This window comes from Oryzias melastigma, linkage group LG12 (genome assembly GCF_002922805.2).
Source record: "Oryzias melastigma strain HK-1 linkage group LG12, ASM292280v2, whole genome shotgun sequence".
Lineage (NCBI taxonomy): Eukaryota > Metazoa > Chordata > Actinopteri > Beloniformes > Adrianichthyidae > Oryzias > Oryzias melastigma.
In genome coordinates, this window is record NC_050523.1 from 26,458,359 (window position 1) to 26,483,149 (window position 24,791).

General features: G+C 39.5%; 1 protein-coding gene across 2 annotated transcripts in view; it reads right to left on the reverse strand.

The window, feature by feature from the left end:
• Positions 1-1,225: 1,225 nt before the first annotated feature.
• The window catches only part of slc12a2 (solute carrier family 12 member 2), a 56,764-nt gene continuing 33,198 nt past the window's right edge, over positions 1,226-24,791 (reverse strand). The window contains exons 17-27 of one of the 2 annotated variants that reach the window (XM_024268499.2): positions 23,053-23,193; positions 21,819-21,925; positions 20,577-20,656; positions 19,096-19,233; positions 18,303-18,350; positions 15,925-16,047; positions 14,198-14,309; positions 7,921-8,007; positions 5,776-5,911; positions 4,853-4,920; positions 1,226-2,837 (exon numbers count right to left, since the gene is read on the reverse strand). In XM_024268499.2, the coding sequence (XP_024124267.1) occupies positions 2,702-2,837; positions 4,853-4,920; positions 5,776-5,911; positions 7,921-8,007; positions 14,198-14,309; positions 15,925-16,047; positions 18,303-18,350; positions 19,096-19,233; positions 20,577-20,656; positions 21,819-21,925; positions 23,053-23,193 (1,176 nt within the window). In that variant the 3' untranslated portion in view covers positions 1,226-2,701. The remainder of the gene's footprint in view (positions 2,838-4,852; positions 4,921-5,775; positions 5,912-7,920; positions 8,008-14,197; positions 14,310-15,924; positions 16,048-18,302; positions 18,351-19,095; positions 19,234-20,576; positions 20,657-21,818; positions 21,926-23,052; positions 23,194-24,791) is intronic. The other variant, XM_024268500.2, reaches the window with a different exon arrangement.

Sequence of the window (24,791 nt, forward strand, 5' to 3'; positions counted from 1 at the left end):
GAAAATGGAAGTTACCTTTGCTTCAATTTAGCCACCAATGGGACATTCTGAGAAAGGCAAAGGAGCATTCATCAGGCCAACTACCCTTTGCTGAAGTGAGGTCTGTGTGATGCTCTTCAAATGCTGCCTCCAGATTCAAACCTTTAAGATGTCCAAACTCACGTACCTCCTGAACTCTGGAGTTTTAAAGGGGCCATACCATGGAAAACAACGTTTTGAGCTTTTAAGTGTATTTTACAGTTCAATCCTCACTATAAAGAACCCCGAAGTTTGATCTGTTCATGCATGTCTGATTCAACAGCAGCCCCTCCCATACTCACAAAAACCAGCGGGTTCTCACATGCTGATGTCACAGCATGAGACCGCCCCTTTCAGGAAGAGTCTGCTTTGATAGCTCCGCCCCCAGTCCAACACAAACACTCAATTTCTCCACAGAGCTAGTGATGATCACCAAAAAAAAAAAGAACTTTCATTTTAGATGAAAGATATCATTTATCTTCCAGTTGTGTCCTGTCTTGTTACTTTAGGACCCCCTCCCCCCGTCGGATACGGTCATGCAGACGTCGAGTGTATCTGTGCTGTGCACCAGTGTAGTGATGGCTTGGCTACTAAAGGCAGATATACGGTATGTGCATCCATCTTTGAAAACATTTGGATACTGTTTATTTTATGAAATGGGCGGCACCCACACACAGCTGCAGGCGGAGCTTCAAGAATCGAGTCGTTTCACTTCCAGGTAGAAAAATCTCACAAAAAATAACTAATATTTCATAAATAAATAGTTTTTAGTGTTCCAAAGGTAATCTTTGTTCATATATATGGATGTAGTTCACTCTGAAAGGCTGAAGAAAATCATGGTATGGCTCCTTTAAACCAAATGTCTGACATGTCGTCTTCAACTGAAGAATTGAATGATGGTTGTTGGGAGGCAGACCAATCACAGCTCTTTGGTCCACGTCAGGTTTCTCTGAAGTAACATTATCACAGGAGGTCAGGAACATCAGAAGGATTTCAGTGAGTCAACATTTCAGCATCTGGACATTAAAAAGGAGAATTTTTATTTTGATATTGGTGCTCAAGTGAATATATGTGAGGATGAGTCCAGCAGAGCAACCATTGCTGGAGGGAGGACAGAAGAAGTTCACACAACCCGACTTCAAAAGCCAAATACATCCATCACTCCAGACTGATGAGAGTGAAGCAAAGCTTTTCAGCTGGACAGATGTGTCTTAGTTCTGTGTTTATTCATCTTTAATGATTGTATAGGCAATTACTTTAGAATGGTATCCAGTGGCATGCATGTTTCACTTACATTCATTTAGAGTCACACGACCTTCAGCACTCCAAAACACAGTAAGGATCACGTTGTGCTGTAAGCTGTAACAGACCAACAAATCTACATCATTGTCTCCAGCAATAGCTAAAAACAGAACCCTTTGGACCTCAGGTTTTAGACTGTGAAGTTCTTTCTTTAACGTCTTGCTGTTGTCACCAAGGTCTGCTTGAATCAAAGCAAATCTACAGAACTGGGATGTGGGTGAGTGGGCTCATGTGCATAGAAGTCCATCCTCGCTTGGCCTCTGATAGTCCAATATTCTGGGAATACAAGGTGTGTAATAAATGTAGTGTGTTGTGCAGAGCACCTGGAGGCCGGCGGTACGCTCCTCAACTGAAATCTTACAGGATGTGCTCCAATGCATATATCGTACTGACACTTGGGACACAATGATGGATCGTTCTTATCAATGACCCACAAACTGCCCAGCCAGTATGGCTTCAGAAGAGCTCCAAACAAACGCTGGCTCTATCGTTAAGGCAAAGTTTGACCAGCTTGAGGGTAGAAAAAGAGTGTGCAGAGGGAAGAACTCATGTAGACTAAAGACTTTAGCAGCTCATGTGAAAAAAGAAACAAATCTTCCACCTGACAAACTTGTAAGACCTCTAAAACCCCACACACTTTCTGCGCCTGAAACATCGCAACTGAGGCCGGCGTTTACTTTGAACCGCTTTACAAAGGAAGACCAACGCAAAGAAAGCAAACCAAAGCTACGCCCCGCACGGATCAGGGCAAATGTTAAAACAACAGTAAGAGTTTCCGCAATCAAGTGGACACTTCTAATCACTAAAATCTGCTAGCATACCCAAACTGAACCAAATATAAAGGAACCACAATAAAAACTAATAATTATCCACCAGTATAAATAACTAATATAATCATTCTAGAAAGAAACAGGTTATTTCATCAGATCAGACTGGAAGGCACTTCCATAAGGCTTCAGAAGGTGTTGCTAAGCATTCTACAAGTTTCTCTCCTAGCAGTTGAAGAAAACAATAGGGTGATTATTGCTGCAACAAACATGAAAACATTTCATCACACGCATGTGGCACGTCTGTGCACACGCTCCAACTGTTAAGACTCATCCTTTCAATACACACAACTGGTTTTAAATGAAAAAAGCAGAAGTGGGAGGAAAATCGGAACTTCTTAGAATAAATAAAGGGGGGAACATTGCAGGCAGCTCCTACCCTGACATTCCTGTTACAATCACACATCACTTCTGTCTAATGCATATGAACATCATCAGTGTTTTGTTTGTGAGTTCTGCCCCGCTGGAATGTGTCTTGTGAGCTGAGGCTGGAATATGGGGATCTGATTCCAGGGGCAGAGAACAACGTGGCGTTCCTTCACCACCAGAGGGGTTTAAGAGTAGAAGGTGAGGACACTCTGGTGGTTGCCACGCACTAGGAGGACTGGAGGCAGGTCTTTGGACAGTACCTCCAACCAGGCCATGTAGAGGGCACTGGACACGGCCCCCTTCCGGGCCAAGGGCAGGCTTCTGCAAGAGACGGAGGTCAGGTTAGACCAGACAGACGGTTTATGGACCATTTAGAGGCCCAGGGGCCGGATCCAGCCCGCCGGGTCATTTTATACTATTGTGTGCTGGTAACATACTGATGATTATAATGATCTACGGCAGGGGTGTCAAACATACGGCCCGCGGGCCAGAAACGGCCCTCTAAATGATTTAATACGGCCCAGTTGTGAAGAGAGAAAAATATAAGAAAAGCACATTTCTGTGGCGAGTTATGGTTATTTAAAGGGTAACCAAACAAAGTTGGAGGCTGAACTGAAATGTGTAGAAATATGAAGATCCAGTCAGAACAGCTGAGAAGCAGGACTGTTATCATTACTGGAGCTGCAGATCACGATGTGAGACTTAAATTTGTTATTATTAACCTTTATATAACCAGGAAGTCCCATTGAGATTAAGAAATCTCTTTACAATGGAGTCCTGGCCAAGAGACGACAAAAAACAAATCAATTACAGTTAGAAAAGAAAAACATTTAATTTAAAAACAGTTGCAAAATTTGACCAATCACGGAATTCAACTGTAATACCTCATTTTAACCTGTAGAGAGCAGCACACAGGTGATTTTTGACTAATCAAGAATTTAACAAGTTTATTTTAATTTGTCTAAAATTTGGCAATGACCAGCAGACGACACTTTGAAAGCCCCATTTATAGAGGTCAACAGACAAACAATGTTGAATTAGGGTTTGGTTACCCTTTAAAGAAACGACCGCAATGCACAATTCCACCACTAGGGGCAGCAAAGGAAGAGTAAAACAGGCATGAAGGGAGGAGAAAATGAACAGCATGTCTTTGCATATATAGTAGAATAAAGTAAATTATCATGTAGTAAAATATTGATTGCTCAGAATGATGTTGGATTTTAATTTTAGAACTAAAACAAAGCCGAATGAACGGATACTGTCACAAATCTGTAAACTGTAAACAAATCTTCAAAATAAAGTGTCGTTGAAGCTTCCTGTTTTCAAAGTAAACTAGTGAGAGCTTTTTTTACATGATTTTCTAATTGGTTGTTTTATAACGTGATATATATCGTTATTGTGATATAAAATAATTTATATGGTGATATAAAATGTTTTGCATATCGCCCAGCACCAGAGAAAACAAAAACAAAGCTCAGATTATTTTGCTCTAATGTTCCTCGTCCGGCCCACTTCAGAGCAGACGCTTGAACCAGAATGAGTTTGACACCCCTGCTTTAGAGTTCTTCCTGATGCAGAGAAACAGCAAAATAAAGCTGAAGCTGTCATTGTTCTACTTTCCTGATATGCTAGGAAAGTCACTGAGGTATAGGGCTGCCACAAACGATTATTTTAGTAGTCGACTAATCACCGATTATTTTTTCCGATTAATCGACTAATCGGGTCATGCACAAAGTGGATGTAAAACACACATCTTAACCATCATTCGCTTTAAAATAACTAAAAACTATATATATATATTCACACTAGCATCATAATAAATGAAATGTAAGCTGAATTTGGCCGCAAATGATGCTAGTGACGATAGCTGAAGATGCTGATAGCCAACTAAAATATTAGTTAAAGGCCAAATTAGCCTAATTAAAGCCTAGGTTAGCTAAAACAGCTAGCATGCAGCTGAAATATTAGCTAAATTCCAAAACAGCCTAAAAAACTTAAACAAAAAAAGACTAAGCTAGCAAAGACAGCTAGCATGTCCGAAATAAAAAAACCCAAAATAGCCTAAAAAAACAAAATAGTCCAATAAGCTAGCATAACACCATTATAACTTTCAGCTTTACTATACTCTGACTCCATATAGTACAAATTAACGACTAATCGACTATTAAATTAGTCGTCGACTATTTTAATAGTCGATTAGTCGTCGATTAGTCGACTAATCGTGGCAGCCCTACTGAGGTACATGCAGCTGCTCCTCAAACCGCAGCAGCAAAATGAAAATTGCCGTTTCCTCTTTGTGTTACTGAACAACGACACGACAACATGTCACAGCTTACATTACGATGAGGTTGGCTGTGCTTGAATGCTCCTTCAGCAGCTCGTTGAGTCGGATTTGACGGTTGGTCTGAAAACAAACAAGTTTAAACATTTAGGTTTCAGTTTTGACTTTCATGCTGAACTGTGGAAAAAAAGCAGAGTATCCACATCTCTATGAGAAAAATGTGAAAATATTTAAAACACAACATTGTTATATCGTCTCATCGTCGCCGTACACTTATTCTGGAATAATATTCTTTTAAAGTTTTAAAATTGTCATTCTGCAAGCTTTTTAGGCTGTTTTGAAGTTTAGCTAATATTTTAGCTACATGCTAGCTGTCTTGGCTAACCTAAGTTTTTACATTAGAACATTCCACCACCCTGTATGGTCACATGACTTTGATCAATTTGAAGTGTTCCCACACATTAGACTCCACATGTGAGTCATCTGCTGGGATTGTCATTTTAACGTTATAGTAAAATAAACCTACCATGTCTTAATCCAATTAGTATCTTTTAAGGTCAATTTATCTCATTTTGAAACCACTCTTAGTGGTATAGGTCGATTGGATTTAGCCTCAGACAGATTTGGATGGTAAGAACAGAAATCGATTCATCAATCGTTGAATCTCTATTACAATAATGTTTCATTTGTGTGTCTCAGTCTATGGAGAGCATCATTAGAGGTCTGGGTAAAGAATCTCCACGGTGCTCATAAAAGCTGCAGCCCAACACGTTTAGTACGTCAGTGTCTTTTACTACTTGGCAGGAGCTTCCATCATTACACTGGAGAGGAGTTCAGATCCACCTGGATCAGGTAAACCTAATGCTACTTCTCTCTTTCAAACACAGTGTTCACTATACTCGATTTTAAATGACCCAGAAGGTTGCCTCGGTCTATTAAATCAGCGTGGCTTCCTGCTGAGGGTAAATAAAGACGCACCTTGGCGCGGTACAGCTCCAGCTCATTGTCTGTGATCCTCCATGGCTCACTGTTCTTCAGCATCTCTGCTGCCTCCAGCTCCATGTTGTCTTCCTTCAGCCGGTACGGCTCAATCATCTCCTCAAAGGCAGCCACACTGCATGATGGGAGGAAAAAGGTCGATCTGTTAGAAACACCGGCATGAACGTGGCACAAAGAGGAGATGTCTGCTCTCTGAGACCAGCTCCACTCTAGATGCAATACGATCTCTCCTCCAATAGGGGGCAATGGCATACGTAACATCACAACATTCTGTCCCTGCTGGACTGAGGAGGATGCACTTGGTCAGCATCTGCAACCTTCAACACTTGAAGAGCCGTGTGGGTGGATTTCTCACTGACCACAACCCAGTAAGAGCTGCACATCCTTTAGAAAAGAAGACTTTGTGTTTATGGTGTTGTTATTTTTAGGAGAAATATCAATAAACTATATTTTTGGCATAAATAAAACAAATTTTAAGAGAGCTAATGAACTGTACCTTTTGAACCATGAGGCACATTTACAACAGTGGAATTTGTCAAATGTAGTTCTCAATTATTGGACCACTATGGCTGCTGTGCTCTGGAGACTCTCGGAGAGAAAAGGTATTTTACTTTTTTTAACTTTACTTTGCAGTGACTTTTTTAAAGTAAATGCTTTGTATTTTTCTTTAAACAGAGAGCCACACTAGAGGGGTAGAATAGAGACGTGGCACACTATAGTGATTCTGTATGTTTTTCAGATCGTGAAAACTCAATCTCACTTTCAGAGATTTCAGTAATCTTGGTATCAAAATGTTCAACTCGCTTAGGACATTACTGCTAGTATTTTCGATATTCATAAACATTATAGTTTTTGAGATATCAAGCAAAATATGAACCATAGGAAATGAATGAGAAAGTCTTCAAATTTAAAATTTGAAGTAGATTATCAACAAGCCTTTAAATATATTTATGGACTGTTTTATTTTAGTCATTAAAAAAAAAGATTTTAGATCATATTTTAGCAACATGCTAACATTTTTGACTAGTTTAGTTTACCGAACAATTTAGGCTATTTGGAGTTTAGCTGGTATTTAAGCAACAAGTTAGCTTTTTTGGTTAATTTGACCTCTACTGAGGTTTTTTGGGCTAATTTGGAGTTTAGCTCATATTTATGCAACACAATAAATATTTATGCAAAATTGGCATGCATTAGGGATTTTTAAGCAATTTTACTACAATTATTTTTAGGAATTTAGGTAAACTTTAGTGCTCTTTCATAGTTCTTTAATGACATGTCCAGTCTTTTAGTAAATGTAACATTTTGCAAATATCTTTTGCATTTTCAGTAAAACGTTTCAGCAACTGAGTCCCCATTTTTACCATAAAGCTTCAGCATCTTCAGCGACTCACACCAGCATCATTACAGGTAGTGTTCTTTTCTAGTTAGCTCCGATTTCATTTTGGCTCGTTAGATTTTAAAATTTCTGACTGAGATGCACCACGAAAAGTAAAATAAAAAGCTTTCTTTTTTCAAATCACTGCTGACTTCACACCATCTACAACTACATTTGCTGCACTGAGATGATCTTATGTCTTCTTTTATTTTGAAAAATCCTTCCAAAATTACTAAAAGGTTATTTTCTTAAGATTTACGTTTATTTAAGCCAAAAAATAAAAGTTCATTTACATTTATCATTATGAAAATAACAACTACAAATCAGTGTCCTATTCTTAAAGGGTGGGGTTAGATTCTGTGGCTCCCACTGGTTGTCGGTGAGAAATCCACCTGAACGGCTGGTTAGGTGTGGAAGGTTGCAGAGCTCTGCACTAGTGGAAGAGGGCTCCAAGGCGGAGAAATTGTGGGTTCCAATTCACAGTCGAGTCATGCTCTCAAATTCTAACTAAAGATGGGATCAAACACCTCCTTCTCAACACTTCAACAAAGCCTGGATCGCAGGTTTAAATTACCAAACGGTAATTGCAGCTGTGACTGCTGCTCACTGCTCCCCCAAAGGAACGTGGAGAACAAAAGGATCATCCTTGTGTCTTTGGGATTCCTCCAGAAACATATTCCATTTGGCTTCAGCTGATGAGCTGGTTTTTGAAGATCACTCTGGACTGTTGTGGGATCTGATGGACTTACTGCTCTTTCTTGGGCTTGGTGTTGATGTCCCCCAGCACAGTGATGTCTGAGAAGTCTATCCTGAATTTGCTCAGCAAAGTTGCCATCCTAAAGGGAGGAAAAAGGGCAGAGAGCTGAAAGCAAGATTTGATACTAGCAGTTTTAATGTGAAACAAGAGGGTTTGTTGGAGTTCAGAATTCAAGACTCAAAATTCATTTCCTCTCTGGCTTCAAACAACAAGTCCCGTCTGACAACAGCAGCTGTGGTAACATTCCATGCTTTCATGCGTCATGCATCCAGGTATGAGAAGAAACTTGTTCTTGGACAAAACTGGTCAGAGGACAGCAAGTTATGGAGACTTATTCACTGAAAACAAACATACACAATGTTACATCTGTGCTGTGTTTTGGTGACTTTAAGCTGGAATGCAGTCATGGTAGTTCATCAAATGAGTTAAAGTATCCTGTGTGCTTACTCAATGTTGGGAACAGTTGGAAGAAATAATCCTACATTCATTAATGGGAGTAGAAGACTACACCAATAAAATGTCAGGGATAAAATAGCAGTTACTTCCCTCAAAAGTCACTCGTTATCGTCACCGTCCCAAACACCGATTTTGACTGTTGGGCATTAACATACACTCTGAGCTAAGTGCTGGTGACTGTTGGCTGATCAGAGGTCATTATTCTGAGAGGTGAGAGGCCAGTCCAGGGGTCTGCAACCTTTAACAGTAAAAGAGCCGCTTGGACCATAACTATACCTGCACTGAGACCAGCAGCGCGACAACCCTCCACTTCAGTTGCAAATGTAATAAGGTAACACACATATTGATATTATGTTGCTACAACCCAACACTGTGCTTACCAAAATGATCATTCCACAAGAGTTTTTCTCCAAACTCAAACACATTTTAATGTAGTTCTATAAAATACATATTGGATATCTGCTGAAAAGAACAGGTAGCAGTCAACACAAAGGGACTTCAAAGGGTGGAGCTGCAGATAAAAGGCTCTACTCTGAGCTTCAGGCGTGTTTTATCCGACAAAAGGTGAGTGGGAGGTAGAAGAGAGAACAATGAGAGACGGGAGGAGACTATAGATGCATCAGATGACAGAGCAGTCTCATGATTTTACCACAAAACACTGTTTGTTTGGGCAGAGATGGTCGAGCAAAAATACAATTTCAACAAATTCTACATCTTGTGTTTTGTGTTTGTGGCCAATATTCAAAGAGGCAGAAATCTCTTTTGGGTCCTAACAGTTTCTTGGTACTTTTTTTTTTTTTTTAATTAGACGTTTGGAACTTAAAGGGTAACCAAACCCTAAATGATTTTTTTTGACTGTCAATCTTTATAAATGGGCTTTAAAGGTGCTGTCTGTTTGTCATTGCCTTATGTTTGTCAAATTAAAATAAGTTGTTTAACTCTTTAATTCTGCCCCCCTACAGGTTGAAATGAGGTATTACAGTTGGATTTTGTGATTGGTCAAACCATTTAAGTCCCGAGTCATGATCTGCAGCTCCAGTAATAATAACAGTCTTGTTCCTAAGCCCCGCCCCTCTGACTGGATTTTCCCATTTCAGCTGTGGGCGGAGTCAGCCTCCAACTTCCCTGTTTGGTTACCCTTTAACAAGTTTTATATGAAACCAAATTTAGTGTGTGAGACAATTCCTAGTTTTAAATGTTTAGCTGATTAATCCTTGGCTTTTAAACATTGTTCCATCCCAGAGACGATGTTGGCTTCATGATTTGACAGGATGGTGTGATCAGGACTCACACATCTTCATTCGATCCATTCACTACAAAACACCAAGAACACTCACTAGAGGGTGAACACACCAAAGTGTTGGTGGAACAGCAAAAGTAAACAGCTCCATTTGATTTCATGTAGTTCAGCAGCCTAAGAACCCACAATAAATGATTGTTGTCATGGGTCTAGTAGATTTTTCTTGGCAAAACTGATTCAGACGTTCATCCTGGTGCCATGTTATTATGATGCAGCAACAAAGCCGTCCTGTAATTCTTGAGCCATTCCAATGTCATATTCCTGCTTACGAGGAAGGAAAGTATGTGGAAACAGATTCTCATGCCAATGTTCCTCTCCAAACTTTCCTTTATTGGGAAAGTACACAAAGAAGTCATAGAGGGTTTGACGCAAACGTAAAATTCATTGCACATGCTTCCCAAACCCTCATAATGCCAATTCCACTGCAGCTGCTGTGGCAGTAGGAGGGACGGCCAACCGCATTTGAAAGGTAAACCTTCATTTCTCTAGGCTTCTACCTGTGATGATGTGGGATCACAAAGCTTTCTACACACATCAGTGGATGTGAGAGGCTGTAAGCTAGCTGGAGCGTGTGAAAACAAAGTTAGCAACAGGCTAACTTTTTTGGCAAATTTGTTATTTACTAATTTTTTTGGAGCTAATTTGGAGTTTAGCTAATATTTAAGCAACACATTACATATTTTTGCAAAATTGGTAAGTATTAGGGATTTTTAAACAATTTTACAACAACATTTTCAGAAATGAAGGTCAACTTCAGCCCTCTTTCATAGTTCTTTAACAAAATTTCCAGTCTTTTAGCAAATTTAACGTTTTTCAAACAGTTTTTGAATTTTCAGCAAATCTAACCAAAGTCAATTGTGTCACTATTTTCAGCAAAAAGCTTCAGCATCTTCAGCAACTACTTTCAGCTAAAAGTATTCACACTAGCATTATTGCAGGTAATGCAACTTTTCTAGTTATGTTTCTGCGATGTGTTACAGTCAATCTAGCGTTCAGTAACTAGATTAACCGTATGCTCAGTCTGTTTCACTTCAGATTCAGCCTCTTTTACTCACATCAAAGTTAATCACACAAGTTTCTGACAGTTGCTGAACTTTTGTGAATGACTCCATGCTCCTTGGGAAAGTAAGTAAAAAGTACATTTAAATCCTAGAAAGGTTTGAGGTGCCCAAGGCTGCAGCTGCACCACAGTCCTGTTGAAACTCACAGCACCTGTTGGTAGTTGCCATGCCAATCAAATAAAGCTGTCAGTGGGAGCGCTGACAGCTCATGTAAAAATACACATTCATTCTATTTTGGTGTGGAAGTCCGAATAACCTTGGAGGGATTAGGTCAAAGCCTCCCACTAGAAAAGTCATCTTATGTGAAACAAGCATAAATCTCAGCCTTAAACTTCCTCTGATCTACATCCTGTGGGAGCAGAGGTTGGACTGAAAATGAAGGGAAAATGTTGAGCAGCAGAATCTACAACTAGTCCTTCTACTGCTAGCATCATCAATCAGCGCATAGATAGATTAAAAGGATACAGTTTCTAAGAACCTTCAGATGACCTCTTGCTTGCTGACTGCTAAATTATTAGAATTGGTTGCAAAAAGAGAAGTCGACCGTGAATGCTGGACATAAATAAAGTTGCTTGTTCAACACAAGATAATCATTTTTTCAGGCCTTCACGCTGCAAAAGCAAAACCCCCACAAATGGTCAAACCTTACTGGTGCAGATGCAGTGATAAAGCACCATGACCACAACAGGATGTTCAGAGGACATGCGCTTCAGAACATTGCAGCCTCCTTTCCTAACCCGGTCTCTCCTTACAAGCCACAAATCAAGCTGTCATTTCACAAAACTGCTGTAAGCTGCAGGTTATGCAGGACAGCTGAGGGACTCCTGATTTCACTGCAACGAGGTGCACACCACTCAAGTAACGGGGGAAATAGTTGCATAAACACTAAATGTGACAAGAGTCAGAGTATCAAAGTGTCTGTGGTGGGGGGGTGGGGCTGGATTTGAGGGGTCGAATCATCACTGAAAAAATAACATTTTGATTCAAATACATGAATCAATGTTTCTATGAAGTAACTAATTTCAGGAAACAACAACAAAAAAATAACAGTTCTTGTGTTCAAATCTAAGAACTCATTTTTTGAGAAAATTTCAACTACTAGTCATCATAAAACTGATTTTAAACCAAATTTAGTTTTTACAATTTGATTAAAAGGGCCATAATATTACCTTTGGAACAGAAAAAAACAAATTATTTATAAAAATCCTAGTTATTTTTCGTGAGTTTTATTCCTACCAGGAAGTAAAATGACTCGATTCCTGAAGCTCCGCCTGCTGCTGTGTGTGGGTGCCGCCCATTTTTAATGGCGTCATCCTAGAGTCTTTCCCACGAAAATAAACAGTATCCAAATGTTTTCAAAGATGGATTCACATAACCATATATCTGCCTTTAGTAGCCCGGCCATCACTACACTGGTTCACAACACAAACACACTCAGAAAAGATACACAGAGTTTTTTTGCTTTCATTCTATTTACTGTTCCCTCAATTCTCAAAACTGCGGCTGTCAAACCAATATTGAAAAAACCCGGACTCCGATAGTAATAATCTTAGAACTACCGTCAAATATCAAACATTTATTACCAAAATGCTCAAAAAATTGTTGTCTCTCAACTTCACCACCATCTCATCCAAAATAATGTCTTTGAACTAGGGCTGTCAGATTTGTCGCGTTAAAAACGTATTAATCTGACATGTGCTTGACGCCAACAATTTTTTTGACGCATTAATCGCGGAATTTCTCATACGTGCCTTTCCATACCGCCCGCGGGCGTCCCGCCCTCCAACTCACCGGCTGCTCTCACTAGATCACGGGCGGGTCTCCAACCTCCGAGCTGCGAGCTAAAACCGGCCGGCGCTAGGACCTGGAGAGCTCCTGCACCCTAACCCGGCTCCGGTTCACGTCCAGTACCACGTCTGGTGGTACCGGCTCGCGTCCGGCGCCGCGTCCCGAGAGCTGCGGACCCCCGACGTTCCGAACAGCAAGTGACCGGGGGACGTTTTAAATGTTCTGGAGGTTTAAGCGTGATCCAACCCCAGCATAACGGTCTGTCTGCCGGCATATTCATGGGGTGAGCTCCGCTGGACACGTCGCTGCATCGAGCTGCATCCAGAGAACGCGGCGGCAGTAACAGACTGTCAAACTATCCACAGAGTATCCCGCTTTTCTCAGTCTTTAATGTTTTAAAAAACAAAAGTTCATTGGAAATGAACAAAATAAGTATTTCTGATGAAAACTATTAATTTTGTCATTCTTGTTTTCGTAATTAATGTAGAACTGCTAAATTCCACGAAGCACACATTTTTTTCCTTAAAAAAAGGGCACATATTAATATGCGATTAATCGCAATTTAACTCTGGCCAGTGCAATTAATCGCGATTAAAATTTTTAATCGACTGACAGCTCTACTTTGAACCCTTTCAATGTGGTTTCTGCCCCTCTCACAGCACAGAAACGGCTCTCTTCAACATCACTAATGACCTCCTCACTGCTGATCCTGGACTCATCCTCATCCTCCTTCAGTGCAGCCTTTCATACAATATCCCATTCCATCCTCTATGACTTCTTCTGTCTGTACCAGGGGTCAGCAACCTCTTTGAAACTGAGGGATACTTCATGAGTACTAAGTCATATGAAGGGCTACCAGTTTGAAATAACACATTTACTCAGTCATAGTTAGTTCTACATTATTAATAATGAATAATGATACTCCTCCATGTAAAGACTCTGATTTCTCACCATAATCATCAACAATAACAACAAGCTAAGAAACAGATATCAATATTCAGCACTTAAATAATCTCATTAATTGTTACATTTTTAGATGATCTCTTACATTTCATGAGAAAATGTCCAATTTTCACTATATTGTTCCATGTTTATCAATTATGTAACATTTAAGAAAAATCAATTTACACATTTTTAATCAAATCTGGTCACATTTTGAACTAATCATCAAATCTGCAGCAAATCTGCAGCAGGTCAGAGGTCACCTAAACGTATCTAAAGTTCATGTATTAATAACATTTTTTAAGACTTTATTTTTTAAATCTATGTAAATGCAAGTGTAATTTAAAAACTAGATATATATCATTACCTGAAACAATGCAAGAGTGAATGCTGTAAGCTAAATGTGGCTGCTAAAGACGCCAGAGCAATCAATAGAAAATGATGAAGCTGAAAGCTTGCTAAAATATTAGCTAATTGCCAAATTAGCCTAAAAACTGGAAACATGTCTAAATAAACCAAAAACAGCTAACATAATACTAAAATGTTAGCTCAACTCCAAATTAGCCTAAAAACTGGAAACATGTCTAAATTAGCTAAAACAGCTAGCATGTTGCTAAAATAAAAGATAAATTTCAAATTACCCTAAAAAACCCAGTAGCACAGTGTTGGTATCAACTTACATCGACTTAAACAAAAACTAGTCAGTACTAGTCAGTACTTACGCTCGACGGTCGTGGTCAATCCTGTTGATCTTTCCACCGATAAAGACCCGAATCTTGCAGTCTTTCCACCTCTTTTTGTTGGTTAATAGGTAGGGGATCAGCAGTGTCAGACCTTGGTAGAGTACAACAAGAAAAAAAGATAATTCCACTTCCTCCAAAACAGGACACACCTGGAAGGGGACGATGTTGTTCAGTGCATTTCATTCGTCGTTTCACTCGACCATCACAGGAGTCAGAAAGTAGTCAGGACAAGAGCAGTTCATAAGCCGGTGAAATAAATAAAGATGTTGTAACTTCACTCAGATTGACGTCACTGGCTGAGGTGAAACACTTGGAAATAGGTCTGGGGTTGGGCCTTGCAGCGCCATGTTTGGGGTCCAGCTCAAAGAAAGGATGTGGAATAACTCCCGTGAGACACACCACCTCCAGAGGGACGTATGGGGGCAGGTGTAGTAGTTTGGGGGCAGTGAAAGGCAGATGGCTCAAAGACACAAACCCAAACAGAATTTGGGAGGAGTCGGTTCAGGCTGTAGAGAACACACGTGTCAAAGTCCAGGCCCGGGGGCCAGATCCGGCCCTCCGTGTAACTCTATCCGGCCCAGAATAATGAAAGCTATTTAAGGTTTAAGTTGATTTATTCTGGAATAATATTCCTGCCTTTTTATTATTCATAATTATGTTAAAAAGCTACTGTTTTAATGTTTTGAAAAATTGCATTCTGCTAGATTTTTGGACTATTTTGGCATTTATTATGATTTAGGCTATTTTAGATTTTAACTAGTATTTCAGCTACCAGTAGCTGTTTTGGCTAATTTAGGCTTTTTCAGATTTTTAGGTTATTTTCAAGTTTAGTTATTTTTTCAGTTACATGCTAGCTGTTTAGGCTAACCTACTTTTTTGTCATTTGTTTTTTTTAGATTTTTAGGCTAATTTGGAATTCAGTTAATATTTTAGCTGACTATCAGCTTCAGTGTTTTCAGCTATCAGGTTCAGCATTTTTAACTATCAATTTCAGCATCTTCAGTGACCAAATTCAGCTTACAGCATTCACACTAGCATTATTCCAAGTAATGCTGTATATTTAGTTCATAATGATGTTCAAAAGTTACGTTTTTAAAGTTTAAAAATGTTCAATAAACGTTTATCCTGTTCTGTCCGTGACCTAAGGTGTGTTTTGGATTTTGGCCCCTTGGAGTTTGACACCTCTGATTTAGTTGAAATTTGGATTTCTATTCTTTAGTGGTCTACTGAATTGATGGTTCTGAAGTCTGCCTGCAGTTTGAGATGCTGGAGGCATGACCCTATGAACTTTCTTCTCCATTGTTTTCTGAATGTATTTGTTATGTTCATGTTGTGATACACCCTGTGGGTGGATTGATCTGTATGAAAAATGTTCCATAATCCTGTCTCATAATACATAATAAAGTTTGGAATGCAGCGTTCAGGACATGTGGTCCCCTAGGGATGAGAATTTCTGACAATCGTTCAAAGGACACGAGTGAAAGCTGCAGAGACTCAAGACCTTCTGTTGTTGCTGTAAGTTCAACAGCTTTAATCCGATCTTGACTGGATCTTGTAAAAAAATCTCGCTGACTCGGGAGCGGCGAGCGCTCGGATGATCACGCTGTGTGCATTTTGAGGGACACGGTGGGTAAAATAAACTTCTATGACCTTTTTTTCAGCCCAATAGTCCAGAACATAGAGCAATAGACATCATGGACACTCACCGCCATCATCAAACAGCCACCACACGTCCACTGTGCCCTTGCCCTGTTTCTTCTGGAACTGCTGACTGGCCTCCAGCAGTCTCTGCTCAGACACGTTCAAAGGAACGGTGGGACTCCTCTTGTCTGTAACACAGGTCGACCAGCAGACATCAACAGCTGCAAACATCTGAGTGATGACACCAGCGTGGCTGTAGTGCTTGTCCAGAAAAATGCAGACAGATTCAATCCAAGAGGGACTTGTTTAGAAAAAGACACGATGTTGAGCAGTTTAAAACACAGAGACACTTCAAGCAACAACATCTGGGCTTCACTTGTGAACATCATTTACTCTGTCAGGTTTCAGAGGTCAGTTTGCAAACTGAGTAGTCAGTCCTGGTTTCATCAAGCTCCAAAGTCAGATTTCAGCTTCATCTGAAAAGGTGAAGCTGTTCAGTAGAGCTGCCACGATTAGTAATAGTAATAGTCGATGACTAATTTAAAAGTCGATTATTCATTACTTTATATCATATGGAGTCAGAGTGTAGTAAAGTTGAACAAAGTTGTGAGGGTTCAGCACCAAAAAAATGTGTTTTTTCAATATTTGAGTCAGTAAGACCAAAACTTTATCTTTAGTGAAGAATAGTTACTTGTTTCAGATGCCGACCTCACTTGATTATGTGAATGTTTAGTAATCATTAACACTATTGTGATTCTCCTGCTCCTTTCTGTATGTTTTTTGACATGTAAAAACTCAAACTTTCTACCATTTGAATAATCTTGGTATCAAAACGTTTAGTTCATTCAGGACATTACTGCTTGTATTTTTGGTTTTTCATAAACTTTATAGTTTTTGAAACATTGAGTACAATATGTCCCATGGAAAATGAAGGAGAAAGTCTTCACATTTAAAAATGTTAAGTAGATTAGCAACAAACCTTTAAATATATTCATGGATAATGTTTTCATTTGTTAATAGAAATGTTAAAACAAATTTGGAGTTTAGCTAATATTTTAGCAACATGCTAACATTTTTGGTTAATTTGTTATCTACTGATGTTTTATAGGCTAATTTAGAGTTTAGCTTCTATTTTAGCAACGTGCTAATGTTTTTGACTAATTTTGTTTACTGATGAATTTTAGGCTAATTTGGAGTTTATCTCATATTTAAGCAACACACTAAATATTTTTGCAAAATTAGCATGTATTAGGGATTTTTAAGCAACTTTACTAGAAAATTTAAAGAAATTTCGGTCAACTTCCGCGTTCTTTTATAGTTCTTTAAAAAATTTCCAGTCTTTCAGCATTTTGCAAATAGCTTTTGCATTTTCAGTAAATCCCTTCAGCAGTTAAAGTAAATTACGTCACAATTTTCAGCAAAAGGCTTCAGCATCTTCAGTGACTACTTTCAGCAAAAGCATTCACACTAACATTAATTCAGGTAATACAACTTTTCTAGTTTAATCTTGTTTTAATACCAGAAACTAATGAAGGACAGAGGCTGCACGATTCATTAAAGGTTTAATAAACTATCATCTTAATTGTCTTTATTGTAGTTAATTTAAAGTTAGTGAAGGTTAAGATGTGTGTTTTACATCCAGTTTGTGCATGACCTGATTAGTTAATATAAATAAAAATATATTAAAAAAAATTCCAATTAGTTCAACTAATTGGAAAAATAATCTGTGATTAGTCGACTATTAAAATAATCGTTTATGGCAGCCCTACTGTTCAGAATGGGAAACGTATTTAACACATACATTCGTACATATTAGTTTGGAGATGATTTAGGAAAATAGCTCACACCAATCAGACATTTGTATAAATCGAATAAAGTCTAAAAATAATTTCAAATGAACTAGCATGAGCCCCGACAAGCTGCAGCACATTTCCCATTAGAATGTGCCCTCAAGAGGAGGGCTTTAAATCAAATCTTTTTGCATTTTTTTGCTACAAACTTGGTAAATGCTGTCCACACAGAGAAGCCAAAAGCCAGAGCAGATGTTTTCACCCTGCATAAGAAAACACCAGGAAAGCATGGCCTCAAAGAGGAAAAGCCACAACACTCTGTAAGTATGAAGATGTTGACATAGTCTGACTGTAACTAACCAAGGATCAGAACAAGCTACAAGTATCATTTGAAGCAGCACAACCCAAGAAAGTGAGCTGGAGGCAGTAAAAGAGGGAGAAGAGGAAAAACAGAGAGTCATCCGCTGAAGGCAGCAGGCCGGAGACACGGACCAGGCAGAGGAGAGACAGGAGACAGAAGGATGCAAGACGCCGTTATTGTGAGAGGAAGAGGAAGATATGGTAAGGAATGACGTGATGGAAAAAGAAGCACGCTAGAGAGAAACAAAATGACAATTCTAAAAATGGAGCAAAGATTTAAGAGGATCTCCTGCCTTTTTTCAACAGGGGCTGAGTTGTAGCTTTGCGGTCGTCGTCATCATCTGTGAAATTTAACAAAAGGAAGAGAAAATTGAAAAAAAAGGAACTCATGTCAAAAAATGATTTGGTGCAGTATCTATGACTGGGATGAGTCTGGTATGAAGAACACAAATGTTCTGAAGGACAGAGAAAACAAGCTGGACTCGGCCTCCTCTGGACCTGGAAAAAAGACGCTCACCCTCATCTCCCGGAAACATTTGGAGCCTGTTGGGAGGTGAACACAGAGACTTCTAGGACCAGAGGACGGACATTTATACAGCAGCATCAGTAAGATGTTCAATGAATTTTGCATGTTGTCCTGCTGAAGCAAGAACACGTCCCTTTATGTTCAGACAATGAGTCTTTAGAAGAGGCAGCACACTGCGTCAGAGGTTATTCAGCTTGCTTATATTTTATTTAGCTTTAGCATTACCTCACAGTTTTCATGGACATGAAGCTGTGAGCCTGCTCACTGATGCTGCTCCTCGTGGATTCAGGAGGCGGGGCTCAAGCTGCTTTCATTTTACTCACAACGTGGGAAATCGTTTCTTGCTTTAGTTCTTTGGATGCAACACTGATGGTGATCTCACCCTCAAACACACAGGAATGCTATAAACTCATACACTGGGCTGACTCCTGGTCAGGGCTGTGGTTTAGCAGCTGAGTGTATGAAGCCTTCATGAAACAAGGATCAACATGATGTGTTGCTGTGGTCATGGCTTCACAGGCAGGTGTAGAAATCAAGCACATGTCCAAGCGCGTTCTGACCTTTCTGAATGGCTGGACTGTTCTGGAGGCTGGTGGCCTTGGAGGACGGCTTGGATGAGTCGGAGTCTTTGCTGGTTTCGATGGACAAGACCACATCCTTTGCTCCTGCAGACTTCTCCTGGGAGGACAGCAAGTCATCTAAAGGCAAACAAATGGGAAACATCCGCTTACTAAACATGTCAAAAGTCTCACGCTAAGTTTAAGAGCCTTAAGCCCTAAAAAATAAACAGGAGGGTTTTTCTGAAGAACATATATTTAATCACGTCCTCAGAAATGTGGCTTTTTGAGAGTACATAGAGGTTCAGGAGAGGGGGAGCTGCAACATACATACTGTCAAAATCTGAAGTCTCAATGTATTACTCCCATGGTGAAACCTGAACTTTTCAAAGAAATCTTAATTTAAGTTATTCTTCATACTAAAAATAATATTTGGTAATATTATATATATATATATATATCATCCTATAGGGCTGGGTTAATACAATTGATTAATCAATTTGAACTGATTTAAGCTTAATAGATCAATAATTGATTCATAAAACTGTAAATCCATTTAGCACATAAAGTTAAAATCTGCTAGCTTGATGCTAACGTTTAATAGAATTTCCCATAGGACGGCTAATGCTAACGCTAGGTCGACTTAAACACACATTGCTGACTAAATGAACATCTTTATAAACTCAGACATGAATTTTACAAACTCTTTTGAGGACATATTTTAAAGCAGACATTTGTGGTCTAAAACACGAGCATGGTCAGCCCTGCTCTCTCATATCCCTCTGCTGTCAAAAGACAAACAAACGTGGATGGCAGAGCTGCTGCCAGCAAAAAGGTACAAAGTTCATCTGTATTTTTGTAAAATGTAAACAAAAAAAGTCTAAAATAAAATGTGACTCTAAGCGCGGTAACAGCAGTAACCTGAAATACACCAGATTCTAGAGGAGAGGTGCAGCATCTGACTGTCCAAACTACACACCTGTGGTTTCTACAGGTGTGTATGCTAGCAGTAAACACCTGGAGCACATGACTAAAGTGTTGATTACCAAAGATAAGGGCAGGAAATTGAATGAAAGGAAATGAAGACTGCTACCAGCACTGAATAAACAATGATCATATAATGTTAACAAGATTAACATTTATATTGGGCCTCAATAATAATAAATTATCTGACATAAATTAAATTAATTAAAAAAACACATTGAGAGTTTTTATTTCAACATTAATTGTTCTTAGAAGTGAGAAGGACATTTGATATTCTCTACATTTTAGTTCTTAGTTTGAGCTTTGTTTATTCGTGCTCTCTAATGGGGTCCAGATGATATATTTTTTTGTTTACATCATTGAAAAATTCAGTCGAGTATGTGACCAAAAAAAAAGTGTCACTCTCGAGCCCTGGACTGGTAGAGTAAAGCAAAGATGTCAGAACAGTTCTAGAAGCAGGACAGAACATCTGCAACACTGGCTCAGTCAGGGTGTGATACCTTGGCCCTGGATGTGGGAGACATCCAGTCCTTCCTTCAGCCGAAGAATGACAGCACCAAACTGGAAGTCGAAAGCATCACTGTAGACAAGAAGAAACAGGAAAGGTTAGCGAGAACAGAAGCATGAGACTCTCCAACACTAGTGCAGGCCACGAGTGTGTTGATGCTGTGACGGACACATTACTAAAAGCATTCTGCCTTTCAACACTGAACACCATGGCCTGCATCCCTTCTATTGATAATACAGAGGAGGAGTCTTCCACCACAAACCGGCTCCACAACCGACCTACGCCTGAGAACTGAGAGAATCTTCTCTGAACCGAGCAGATTATTACTGACAGAAGAAACCAGATCAGCTTCACAAAGCTGAGACACTTAGTATCCCTAAATGCCAACTGTTATTGTGAATTAAAGTTTCTCTTTCCATTATTTTCTTTATTTGTTTTGCACATTTAAATCAGTATTATTTATCTATTGGCCTTGATTTAACCGAAATAATCCCGTTGAGATTTCAAACCTCTTTTGCAAAGGAGTCCTGGCCGAACACGAATTGCATGACAAATTTGCACGCCCCGCCCCTCTTTTGTCGCGCAACAAATTTGCTACTCAAAAAATGTGTTCCAGAGCTTGATGCCATGGCAGCATGTGGGAGGAGCTACCAGCTAATGTATTTAGGATGATGCTATAAGATACGATGTCTGTGGATTTATAACTCAGAATGTATGAAGACACAGATGATATTGAGAGATCAGGTTTATTTATTGTGAAGAGTTCTACAAAAACATCAGTAATCATGTCTCCATGTTTGGGTTTATATGATTATCATTAAAAGATTTTCCCAGTACAGGGGGCTGTCTCTGTATGACAGCTGCTTCCACAGTGTTTCTGTGTCTCTGTGTCAGAGCTTGAAGTCTGACCATCTCATATTAACCCAAGGGGGAAATGAATAAAATTAGTAGACCTTTTTCCTTTTGATAATGTCCCAATGAGCTGGCAGACTCCTCACCCCACAGCAGCTCTCTGTCTGCCGGCATATCGAGTGAGTGAGTCGAGTGAAAAACGGCGATTTTCCAGATCTGCATTCTGCTTCGATTAAAAGCTTTCAATTTCCTTAATACTTTATTTGCGCTACTTGTTTCCCCTCTAAAAAACATCCTGCTTTGATTTGCTTTGGGACCACATTTCACCTGTTAACAAGCAACATTTGTGTGATGTAACCCAGAGTTAAAATCTACAACTTACTGGATCATGCTGATGTAAGTTTCTACATTCATCATGTCTCCATCTGTCCAGTCATTTTTGAAGCCCAGCACCAGAGTGTTTGGCTTAAGGCGACCCAGACCAGCTGCCTGTAGAGGAAGAAGAGAACTAATGAGAAATGATGTACTGACAGATCACCGACTCCTCAGTGGGCTGCTCGGTGGTACAGTGGTTAGCGCTCTTGCCTCACAGCAAGAAGGCCCCAGTTCAAATCCGGGCTGCGGGACCAGAAACAGAACCAGCAACTGTGTGGAGTTTGCATGTTCATGTGCGAGTTTTCTCCGGAAACTTCAGCTTCTTCGCACCAGCCAAAAACAAGCTTCATAGGTTCATTGGTCTAAATCAGGGGTGTCAAACTCAATCACACAAGAGGTCAAAATCCAAAACACACCTTAGGTCGCGGGCCGAACACTATAAAACGACAAAAATGCAGGAATGTTATTCCAGAATAAATCAACTTAAACCTTAAATAACTTTCAATATTTTACTCTCTATAAAAATATATTTTGTAAAAATTATACAAGTTAGAAATAAGAGTAACATAACATCGGACCATTAATAATCTAATAAAATGATCTGAAGGACTGGATAGAATGACTTGACTAGTGACTTGACTTTGACACATGACTTAGAGGAACCAATGAAGCTTGTTTTTGGGATGGTGGGAGGAACCGCAGGCCTTCCTGTTGTGAGGCAAGAGCGCTAACCACTGTGCAGCCCTTGTAAACATGTCAGATACTAATCAACCCATTACCCTGTCAGGACATGTGAAATTCATCAGCTTGGGTTAGGACAGCAACAGATACCCAGCTTGGGACATATTTGAGCAACTTTCAAAATAAATCAACAGATAGAATACAAATTTAAACAAATGAATGTGTACTGCAACTCTGGAGCCTAAAGCTGCAAAAATAACACTTCATTGTTTTGGCTCTCTTTCCTTTTTTCTTTACGGCTGAACAGGACATTACAGCTTATGCAGCACGTCTTACTAAGCACAGACAGGATTCTTTAAAGCAATAAACCTCTTACACGTGGAGTTCAAGGTGTTGTAGCAGAAAAAAAGGTGAGCATTTCTCGTTTTCAGAGTTCATTGTGAAAACTGTGTCAGTAACAAAATGTTCTTCCAGTTAAACCCACGGAGCCCGAGCTTGTGGCCATAGTGTGTTTGCAGCATATCCAATTCTGCATACAAACTTGTCTGGTGTTTTCCTACCTGGAGAAGGTACTGACAACCCTGCTTCAGATCATCAGCAAACACAGGGGTGTAAAAAGCCTTGGTCTGGTTCTTCATCAGCCAGCGTTGGTACCGGGACTGGTCCGTAGCAAGGTCTTTGAAGTTTGGTCTTCTGTAGCCCTGTAGGAACCCATATGCACAAAGAAGTTCAGTTCATGATCAGCAATATTCACACCTGAACCCAGCTTTAACACTTCCTTACAGTTCAGATTTTACAACCTGACTGGAATGTCTCAGAGGTCATTTTAAGTTAGGGGACGGTAAAGATGGTTGGCAACAACATTTTCTGGAAATAGAGCAAAGAGGACTGAAGTTGTTTAGGCTTCTTGAATATTGGGGGGACAGCCACAGTTTTGAAGTTGTCTGGAACAATTCCAGTGGTAAGAGGTTCACTGATGATTGCAGTGGCAGCATGATTTGACAAGAGGATGGGAAGAGGATGGAGTCAACACGTGGTCGACATGGATTTAAAGGTGAGGTCTGATAGGGAGCTCAAAATGGGATGGATTCAGGAGGGGAGTGAAGGAGAGGGGCAGAGCTGAGGTGAGAGGGAGTTGTTTGGACTTTTTGAGTGAAAAAGTATTCAAGTAGTCACAAGTACTAGTTGACAGCAGGTGAGGGGGCAGAGATTCTTTTGGGAAAAAGAGTTTCTTTAGCAGTTGAAACAGGGATTTACAGTTGACTTTGTTGGAATTGATGCTAATTTGGACTAGGGCTGCCACAAACGATTATTTTAATAGTCGACTAATCACCGATTAGTTTTCCCAGTTAGTCGACTAATCAGACCATAAAAAAGTGGATGTAAAACACAATCTTAACCATTGTTAGCGTTAAACTAACAAAAGAATAGATATATTCACACTAGCATTATCGGCGATAATGCTAGTGTGAATATATCTAGTAGTAGTAGTATATCTCAGCTGTAAGCTGAATTTGACAACTGAAGAGGCTGAAATTGAAAGCTGAATACGCTGAAGCTGATAGCCTACTCAAATATCAGTTAAATGCCAAATTAGCTTAAAAAATAAAAAAAAGCCTAAGTTACCCAAAACAGCTAGCATATATGAAATATCAGCTAAACTCAAAATTAGCCTAAAAACACTGAAAAAATCCAAAATTAGCCAAAACAGCTAGCATGTAGCTAAAATATTAGCTACACTCCAAAATAGCCATAAAATACAGAAGAAAAATCCTAAATTAGCCAAAATTGAAATATTAGCTAAACTCCAAAACAGTCTAAAAAACAAAAAATCCAAAATTAGCCAAAACAGCTAGCATGTAGCTGAAATATTAGCCAAACTCCAAAATAGCCAAAAAATGCCAGGATGGCAGGATGCCATTATAACTTTCAATAATCTACAGTAACGACTAATCGACTATTAACTTAGTCGTCGACTATTTTAATAGTAGCATCCCTAATTCTCACTGACAGATTTGTAGAGTTCTAGGTGGGTGTAGAACAGGGGTTCCTCGTGAGCTTCCGCCCTGCTTGTTTTGCAGCTAACCCTGCTTCAGTAATTGCTGCTCACCTGGATCAGGTGTGTTCAGTCAACCAGTAAGTGGGCTGATTCAATCCAGCCAATCATCATCTCCTGAAGTGGAGTTTGCTGTCATAACCGAGTTACAATAGAAAAGTAATGTCATGTTGAGAACTGACAGTGAACATTTATACGTAACTGAAGCAAATCAGAAACTTTGTGGCTTTACAAAGAGTCACA